General features: G+C 37.6%; 1 protein-coding gene across 3 annotated transcripts in view; it reads right to left on the reverse strand.

Moving 5' to 3' along the window:
- Positions 1-10,720, reverse strand: part of Lrp1b (LDL receptor related protein 1B) — a 1,970,757-nt gene that overhangs the window by 672,626 nt on the left and 1,287,411 nt on the right. For all 3 annotated transcript variants that reach the window (XM_029472167.1, XM_021181392.2, XM_029472172.1), the window contains exon 24: positions 2,512-2,709. In XM_029472167.1, coding sequence (XP_029328027.1) covers positions 2,512-2,709 — 198 coding nt within the window. The remainder of the gene's footprint in view (positions 1-2,511; positions 2,710-10,720) is intronic.

Here is a 10,720-nt window from a genome sequence, read left to right on the forward strand (position 1 = left end):
CAAGAAGTAACAAATGGGACCACAGAAAACTGCAAAGTTTCTATAAGGCAAAGGACACCATCAATAAGACCAAAAGGAAACCAACAGTTTGGTAAAAGATATTTACCAATTCTAAATCTGATAGAGTGCTATTATACAATATATACAATGAACTGAAGAAGTTAGACTCCAGAATTCAAAATAACTGTATTTAAAATGGGGTTCAGAGCTAAACAAAGAATTCTCANCTGGGGAATAACGAATGGCTGAGAAGCACCTAAAAAAAAAAATGTTCAACATCCTTAGTCATCAGGGAAATGCAAATCAAAACAACCCTAAGATTCCACCTCACACCAGTCAGAATGGCTAAGATAAAAACTCAGGTGACAGCAGAAGCTAGTAAGGATGTGGAGAAAGAGGAACACTCCTCAATTGCTGTTGTGATTACAAGCTGGTAAAACCACTCTGTAAATCAGTTTGCTGGTTCCTCAGAAAATTGGACATAGGACTATGGGAGGATCCAGCAATACCACTTCTCGGCATATACTCCAACATATAACAAGGACTCATGCTCCACTATGTTCATAGCAGCCTTATTTATAATAGCCATAAGCTTGAAAGAACCCAGATGTCNCTCAACAGAGGAATGGATACAGAAAATGTGGTACATTTACACAGTAGAGTACTGTGCAGCTATTAAAAACAATGAATTTATGAAATTCTTAGACAAGTGGATGGATCTGGAGGATATCCTAAGTGAGGTAACCCAATCTCAAAAGAACTCACATTATATGCACTCACTGATAAGTGGATATTAGCAAGATACAATTCACAAAACACATGAAACTCAACAGGAAGGAAGACCAATGTGTGGATACTTAAATGATTCTTAGAAGGGGAACAAAACACCCATGGAAGGAGTTACAGAGACAAAGTGTGAAGCAGAGACTGAAGGAATGACCATCCAGAGACTGCCCCACCTGGGGATCCATCCCATATACAATCACCAAACCCAGACACTATTGTGGATGCCAAAAAGTGCTTACTGACAGGAGCCTGATATAGCTGTCTCCTGAGAGTCTCTGCCAGTGCCTGATGAATACAGAAATGGATGCTCACAGCAATCCATTTGACAGAGCACAGGGTCCCCAATTCAGGAGCTAGAGAAATGGTCCTAGGAGCTAAAGGGGTTTGCAGCCCATAGGAGGGTCAGCAATATGAACTAACCAGTATATCCAAAGCTAACTGGGACTAAACCACCAAACCAACGAAAACACATTGTGGGACTCATGGCTCTATCTGCATATGTAGTAGAGGATGGCCTTGTCTGTCATCAGTGGGAGGACAGGCCCTTGGTCCTGTGAAGGATATATGCCCCAGTATAGGGGACTCCCAGGGTCAGTAAGCAGGAGCGGGTGGGTTGGTGATTGGGAGAGGGGGTAGGGATAGGGGTTTTAGGAGGGGAAACTAGAAAGAGGATAACATTTGAAATGTATATAAAGAAAATATCCAATCAAAAAAAGAGAATGGGACAACTTAATTAAGAGGCTGTCCTTCAAAGGGAGAGAAGTAAGGAGAAAATATTTATGTGAATTAACATGCACTGTGCATAATCATTACTTCTATTTTCTGTCTTTGGTTAAACATCATAGTTAATCTCAGCATTTTCACATATATCCTCAGCCAACTTAAGCCCTAAGTCTTCCCTGGGTCATGAGATAGGTAGCAGGTCAAAAAGATGCAGTTAATAGGGAAAATTGTTAGCATGGGCTACATAAATATCAACAGTTGGAAACTGCCAGATTTCATCTTTGTACTTAAACAACAAACAAAACCCAATCATTTTTACACCCTTTTCTAATGCTATACTTCATGACACTGTCAGAATTTTTCATTATAAACTTTAAGTAGTTAAAAACCTCGTTCTCTAAAATTTCTATTTTTATTTACTACATGAAGATACAGGAGATACTTTCCATATTTTAAGTAGAAAGTACAGAACAATATGAATTTTGATATTTCAATGGTGATTTCAAGAGAAATTGATAATTTGATAGCAGTTACAAATGTAAAGCCACAAAATAAATTAAAAGGGAAACACCATATACCTTTAGTTAAAACAATACATGTTGTTCACTAGACAAAAGAAATAAGTTTATTATGGCAAAATACAGTTCATATATTTGAAAATATATTTTAATTGCATTGAAATGTGTTAACCAAATAAAAATTAGCTACTTTAACTCTCAAATCAGATTACTAGTAAGTACAAACCAATCTATTCTTTACCTGATAGGAGACAAATTTTCTTCTCCAAAATTTTCTGGAAAACTCAATAAAAGACAATAAATGAGCAGTCTTGGTCTGACCACTTCTCTTCTCTAGCATATATTTACATATGTACATCTCTTTGATGTTTACACATACAAAGATAACTCACAGTAAAAACTGAATCATAAATTTTTTCTGATGCTGTATATTGCTATTTGAAGCTAACTTCATCATCGAGTGAAAGTGTAATCATACACATACCGCCACTCTCTGACAGCTTGCCCCTGTATATTCTGTCTTCCACAACATCTGTCCAATAAAGTAAACTTTGATTGAAGTGAAAATCAAGTGCTATGGTATTTCTCAGGCCAGGAACAAGTAGGCTGTAGTCTCCTTTATGCAGATCGATCCTTCGAATTTCATGGCGTATAGAAAAGATGATGAATGCCTCAAAAGAATCTGCAATTAAAATGTACTTTAGTAGAATTAAGAAAATAAATTAAAATGTACTTTAGTAGAATTAAGAAAACAAATCCACTTTGTACAAGTTAAGTCAAATGCTATAAAGTCAACTTGTTAACTTTCTAATTGGATGTAAGGCCCACTTCATTAAAACAAAATGATACCAGTCATTGTTAAAAGTGCTTTGTACTTATAGCCAGTTAAGCCATAAGTCTTAAAGGAAAGTACCTGGTTCTATTATTCTGTTGAATAGACATACCAAAATGATTTCTAATGACTTATTGCTATACCCATACATCAGAGAATCTCTAAACCTGTTTCATAGAAGCTCAGACATACCAATTACACAGAGACCCCCACAAAATTTGGAAATGAGTGGAGAATAAGAGATTGTGAAGTATTCAGCAATAAGTGAAAAGACTCATTACATGCTTCCCTACATATCTTGAGTATCATTGCAGAGGAAGGGTCACCAAGATGATAAGAGTTAGATGTGGTTGATAAAATTAAGGGAACAATGTTTACCCAAACACAATAGAGCAGTTGTACATATGAAGCCATAGCAATTGTTCCAGGATGTGAAAGACCTCAAAAAACTTCAGGAAAATAACGACAGCATAGATGAGAAAAGGTAAGCATGAAGCTCTAGCTGAGGTAAAGGAAAATAAGTTATCTTTAAGGACATAGCCACTGGTAGGTTGACTGCATGTTAAGACAAATCCCAATCCTAGGACTAGCTGGACAATACAAACTAGACTTGATGAGGAAGAAAGGAAGGGGAGGGGAGGGGAGGGGAGGGGAGAGGCTGCTGTGGACGTTGTACATCGTGGTGCGCACTAGGCTCCGCACCACGATGTACAACGTCCACAAGCAGGGAGGTGGAGAAGATTAGGGAGCAATTGGGGATGGAAGTTCAAATATATCCAAAGAATTAATAAAACACATATATTGATTTTGGAATTCTAACACCAAAGAAGCAATTTCTAGTTACTTTGAAACTTTAGATTTCTATTCAGTTATACAAGGTACAAGTGTGCTTTTTCTTCTTGAATTTGCATACGCTTGAGGAAAACATTTGATGAAAAAATATAGGAAGAGTTTGTGTGTGTGTGTGTGTGTGAGTGTGTGTACATTTCTAGAAGAAAGACAGGAACAAAAAAAAAAAAAGGAGCAGACACTGTAGGAAGGGTCATCCAGAGACCACCATTCCTAGGAATCCATCCTGTCTGCATACACCAAACCCCTACACTGCTGCTGTTGCCAAGAGGTGCTGACTGACAGGAACCTGCTGTGGCTGTTCCTTAGGAGGTTCTGCCAGCAACTGATCAATGAAAACGTGAATTCTTGAAGCTATCTATCAGACTGAGCTCAGGGGACCACAGTGGGAAACCTGGCAGAAGGGCTACAAGAGCAGAGGGGGATTGCAACCCCATAGGAAGAACAATATTGTCGGGACCAACCTCCCAGTGCTCTTAGAGACTAAACCACCAAATCAAGGAGTGTACAGGGTGGGATCTGTGGCTTCAGATTCATATGTAGTAGAGAATGGTCTTGTCTGACATCAGTGGGGTGGGGAGAGGCCCTTGGTTCTGTGGAGGGTGATGCTGAAGCGATAGGGTGGGAGAGGGTGAGTGGGTCGGGGAGCAGACTCATATAGGCAAAGGGGAAGGGGGCAGAGGGCAGATGTGGGATGGGGGTTTTGTGGAGGGGTAACTTGGAAGTGGGATATCATTTGAGATGTAAACAAATAAAATGATTAATTAAAAAAACACTAAATATACAGTGCAAAGATAGTATATTAAAAACTACAGGAGAAATAAGTACTCTATAATGGAAAATCAATCAGAATAATAATTTATTTCTTGAAAGAAACTTTGAAAGCCAGATGAGACAAGAACAAAATATTTCAAGTTCTAAATGAACTTGACTGCCAATATAGAACACTGTACAAAACTAAGGAGAAAAAAAATCTTTGAATAATACAGACAGCCTAAAAGGTATTCTATCTAGAAGATTAAACTCAAAGAAAATTTAGAAAGCCATACCTTGGGCTGCAGGAATTTTAAGCATTAAAAATGAACTGATAGAAAAAAACTCTGAAATTCCTAAAATGAAAAGTATTATTGAGATCACAAACAGTAACAAAAATCAACAATATAATGCTGCAAACAATGTATATCTTTCAGAAATAACTTCAAATATTAATGGCCTCACATTTTCAAGACAAAGACTGGATGAAGAAATTAAGAGACTAATTGAATAAGTCAAGAAATAGAATCCATCTACCTATTGTCTGCAGAAATCATGTCATAGAATTAAAGATACGTGGTCTTCTAGTGAAAGCATAGGCCAAAATACTCCACCAAAGGGTATTACAAAGCAAGCAGCCATCGGTGTGCTAATACTTGACAAAAATAAATTTCAAACTAAAACTAATAAAAGTAGAGAAGAACACTTTGCCCTAATTAAGGAATCGATTTAAAAAGAATATATTGTTCTAACATATATGTATAAAATGTTAGTGTACACAATTTTATAAAAAATATTACTGGAATTAAAGACAAAATGTAACATGCACAGATAAGTAGTAGCTGATACTGATTTTTCACTTTTTCTAATAAACAGTTTATCTGGACAAAAATAATGGAGAAACATAAGAATCCATATATAGTTGATACCATATGTCATGTAAATTCAAAAGATATCTATAGGATATTCTTTCAAACACACAAAAAACATACACTCTACCCAGAAGCCAATGGAATCTGGCTTCAAACTATATAATAGAATAGACTTCACCTAGTATACAATACAAGTCATCAAGTCAAGAAAGACTAAAATAATTATTTGGCCATAGTGCACTAAAACTTAAAATTGACAGTAAAGAAATCTTTTGTAGTAAACATGTGCATGGAGATTTAAAAAAATTAATGGCTGAATAATTAATGGGTCAAAGAATAAATCGAGAAAAAAATCACAACAACAATAAATTTCTATCTCACTTTAAAGGCAGTCCTGTTAGGGACATTTATAGCTCTAAATGCATTAAGTGGTTTTTTGGTTTGCTTTTTGTTTTGTTTTGTGGTTTTTCGAGACAGGGTTTCTCTGCTTAGCCCTGGCTATCTTTGAATTCACTCTGTAGACCAGGCTGGCCTCTAACTCAGAAATCCACCTGCCTCTGCCTCCCAAGTGCTGGGATTAAAGGCATGTGCTATCACGCACAGCTCTCTAAATTCATATGTTAAAAAAATTACAAATAAGTGACATATTGATATAACTCAAAAATTTGAAAATACAACAAACCAAATTCATACCCAGTCCACAGCCAGAAATAATGAATATCTGACACAGAAAATATGAAGATATTTTGGTATTTTCATAAAGAATAACAAACATATCAAAAGTCATGTATGAGAAACCCACAGCTAACATCTTATATGGAGAATATTTTGAAGGAATTCCATTAACATCAGAAATGAGACAGAAAGTTTTTATCTTTCCCCTCTTTTTTATTATTATGCCCAAAGCACTAGCTGGACTGGTAAGTCAAGAATTGGAAATTACAGGGATGCAAACTAGAATAGAAGTCAAATTTATCTCTATTTCCACATCATATAAGATTGCATGTTAGAGATATCAGAAATTCTATCAGAAAAATGTAAAACAAGATCAATAGTTTCAACAACATGGCAGGATGCAGCATCAAATTGCTTCAATTAATTTATTCTCTATATAGCAATAAGAAACACACACACACAAACAGAAAGAGAGAGAAAGAACTCATGAATATACTCCTATTCATAATAAGCTCAAGGAAAATAAAATATATAGGAATAAATTTAGTCAATGGAATAACAGAACTTTGCAGTGAAATTCCTAAAGAAATAGGGAAAAAAAGGTGGGAAAATAATAGGATATCCCATGCATATGGATTAACTAAATTAATCATGTAAAGATAACTGTTATTTCAAAACCATTCATAAACTCACTGAAATCTTAATTAAAATCTTAATTTCATTCTTTACTGAAATTAAAGAATAACTACCCTAAAATTAATATGGAGCCAGTGCTGCATGCTAAGCCCCAGGTAGGGTCCTCTCTGCAAGGAAGCCAGGGGGAAAGAGCATTGGTTGGCAGGGGCAAGACTTTGCCTTGTGAGAGGTCAAGATAGCTTCTATAATGTTTATCTGTTTTGACTAAATTACTTTGAAGACATAAGCTGCAGACTTCTGAGTGAATTAACACCTACTGCTTAAGCAGTGGGAGACTAAGCAAAGGATTAATTGGTAGTGCTCCCTACTCTCTTGCTAAGAATCCTGGGCTCTCTTGCTAGGTAGAAGTAAAGATTGTAGCAATAAAATTTTATTGACGAGAAGAGAGTCATGCTTACAGAATGAAGCATCCTTACATAGGCAAGCTGCATAGAAACTGGAAGAACTCACCCATTCTGCAGGAAAACTAAGCTTCAACACTTTCATTGCTAAATTAATTTTTTAAAAACTCTGTCTCATTGTAAGAAATTGGGAACAACACAACCATGGAAGGAGTTACAGAGACAAAGTTTGGAGCTGAGATGAAAGGATGGACCATCTAGAGACTGCCATATCCAGGGATCCATCCCATAATCAGCTTCCAAATGCTGACACCATTGCATACACTAGCAAGATTTCTGCTTGTGGACGTTGTACATCGTGGTGCGGAGCCTAGTGCGCACCACGATGTACAACGTCCACAAGCAGGTGGGGGACTTTTGGGATAGCATTGGAAATGTAAATGAAATAAATACCCAATAAAAAAAAAAAAAGAAATGCCTGCCTGCTGCTTTCTGCTCTCCCTGCATCTTCTATTCTTAGTCTGTCCTCTTCTACCTACTTAACTCTGCTCTCTTCTTTTTCTATCCTCTTCTGCTCACCTCCTCATCTCTGTAAAGCTATTTTGCTTCTACTCTCTTTCTCTCTATTCTTCTTTTGCTCCCAGTTAATGTCATCCTTCTTAGGCAATGTACTTTTTCAGGACATAGGGTAATATGGTAATTCAAATGTCAGAAGTTCACAACAAGTTCAAACATAAATTCACATCAGAAATTGAATAAAAAGTTTACAACAGAGATGTTTACACGTGTTTCCATTGAGATTACTTATCTAAGTAGACATACATTATCATAAGATAGCTCCATAGGTCCATTGAGAGTCCAAACAATAATTCTTATGTCTAAATTAACATAGAAGTTTTATATTGATAAAACAAGCCTATCTTCTGTCCTTTCACCTACAATAAATCATTCATTTCTTTTACAACCTTTACTTGACAGTTTTATGGTCTAAAAGAATGTATCAAGAGCTCCGGGGTACTGGTTAATTCATAATGTTGTTGCACCTATGGGTTGCAGATCAAGATGGCCTAGTCTGCCATCACTGGAAAGAGAGGCCCATTGGACACGCAAACTTTATATACCCCAGTACAGCGGAACTCCAGGGCCAAAAAAAATGGGAATGGGTGGGTAGGAAAGTGGGGGGGAGGGTATGGGGGACTTTTGGGATAGCATTAGAAATGTAATTGAGGAAAATACGTAATAAAAAAATTAAAAAAAAAAAAACATAAATTAGAGGCAGGTGGATCTCTGAGTTTGAGGCCAGCATGGTCTACAGAGTGAGTTCCAGGACAGCCAGGGCCACACAGATAAACTCTGTCTCAGAGCTGGGGAGTGGGGTAGAGTGAAAGTCTACTATGTAAAGAACCAAAGATACAGAAAATAATTATCCAGAATAAGCTGTAATTACTATTACGTTTGAATGAAAATTCTCAATGCTGAAAAAAAAATAATGTATTCTTAAATTGTAATTCTGTATATCTGCTTTCTATCTCAGCACAATTTACACATGACATGTGAAGACTGCCAGAGTTCTAATTGCAGCTTTTATATTATAAAGGACTGTAATAGAAGTCTTTATTATAAAGAGCTTAATGATTATAGTATAAATTTAGTAATTATTATAGAAGTATCATTAGAAATTAAGAAATCATTCATTTGTCTGTATAATAACACTACAAGACAGTACATCTTCATTGATCTATAGAAAATGTGCCCAATAGAGTGGGGAAATGTCCAGGGATTATTATATTAATTTAATAATGACAAGAAAAGGATAAAATAGTAGGAATCAAATCCTGAGATGTTGACAGTTGGTCCTTGTGATGGTTTGTATATCCTTGGACCAGGGAGTGGCACCATCTGAAGGTGTGGCCTTGTTGGAATGGGTGTGACCTGGTTGGAATGGGTGAGTCACTGTGGGTGTGGGTATAAGATCCTCACCCTAGTTGCCTGGAAGTCACTCTTCCACTAGCAGCCTTTGGATGAAGATATAGAACTCTCAACTCTCAGCTTCCTGCACCATGCCTGCCTGGATACTGCCTCCCCTACCTTGATGATAATGGACTGAACCTCTGAACCTGTAAGCCAGCCCCAATTAAATGTTGTATTATTTTTTATAAGACTTGCCTTGGTCATGGTGTCTGTTCACAGCAGTAAAACCCTGACTAATACAGAAGTTGATACTGGGAGTGGGGTATTGCTGTGATAGGCCTGACCATGCTTTTATTTGAAAGAATGTGGATTTGGGGACTTTGGATTTGGAAAGCAGTGGAATGCTTTGAATGGGGCTTAATTGGTCATCCTAGTAGGAATATGGAAGACTTTGTTGCTGGGAGTGATTTGAACTGTATTGACCTGGCCCAAGAGATTTCAAAGGAGAAGAATTTCAGAATGTGGCATGAAGACTGTTTTTGTGGTATTTTGGTGAAGAATGTGTCTTCTTTTTGCCCTTGTCTGAAAAGTCTGCCTGAGGCTAAGGTGAAGAGACTCAAATTAATTGCATTGTCAAAGGAAGTTTCAAAAAAGCCCAGCAGAGACTTTGTTCTCTGGTTAAGTCTTATGAAGAGAAGTTTGAACAAGCATAGCAAGCTTAGAAAGGAAAAATATAAAATATATGGTTCAAGTATTAAGGGGGTACTAGGAAGTGAAATGGAGCAAAATCTTGTGTTCTAGGAGAAACAGATTAAGGGAGTGGGACCTTGGGCAAGATTCTACCCAGCTTAATTAGATCCAGGCATGGTGATACACACCTTTAATCCCATGAGACAAGCATGCTGATCTCTGCATTCAGGGTCAATCTACAGAGCAAGAACCAAGATAGCCAAGCTTAGGCAGTGAAGGATTTAGAAAACATAAAGCCAGTGCTAATGTAATAGTACAAGGGGATCGTGTTCTAGATCCTGTAAGCAGCAGAACTTGGCAGCTTCAGCCATGTGGCTCTGGCTCTAGAGTTAAGAATGGAAGGAACTACTGGGAAAATTGATGCTGGTTAGCTGGAGCTAAGGAATTAGCAGTGATTCGGCCATCACTGGAAAGAGAGGCCCATTGGACATGCAAACTTTATATGCCCCATTACAGGGGAATTCCAGGGCTAAAAAAATGGGAATGGGTGGGTAGGGAAGTGGGGGGGAGGGTATGGGGGACTTTTGGGATAGCATTGGAAATGTAATTGAGGAAAAGATGTAACAAAAAAAAATATATATATATAAAAAAAGAAGAGACCAGCATCATTGAGGTGAAATCTTCTGGAAATTGTTTTCTGGAAGCACAAAGAAGCTGTGTTCCTTAGATACCCAAGGTTGTACCTCATGATGTGGCTTGACTTGGTAATGTGTAAGAGTCACTCAGGTGGTACTGCTTGTGAAGGAATGAAGGGATCATGGAGAGAAGCTGAGGCTTAGCACTGTGAGAGGCCAGGGAAGGCCAATGAAGAAGGTGAAGCCTTAGCTGTGGTTGATGGCCCAAGACTGAAGGGGTCATGCAAAGGATTTGAGGCTTGGCACCCTGAAGAGAGCCTATGAGAGGCTATTGGTGAAGCCTAGTTGGAGTGGAACACCCCAGTGTATTGGAGATGTCAGTACCATGGGATGATCACCAAGAACAGCAGCCGTAATGGAGTGGATCAACCTGAGCTTA

This window comes from Mus caroli, chromosome 2 (assembly GCF_900094665.2).
Source record: "Mus caroli chromosome 2, CAROLI_EIJ_v1.1, whole genome shotgun sequence".
Classification (NCBI taxonomy): domain Eukaryota; kingdom Metazoa; phylum Chordata; class Mammalia; order Rodentia; family Muridae; genus Mus; species Mus caroli.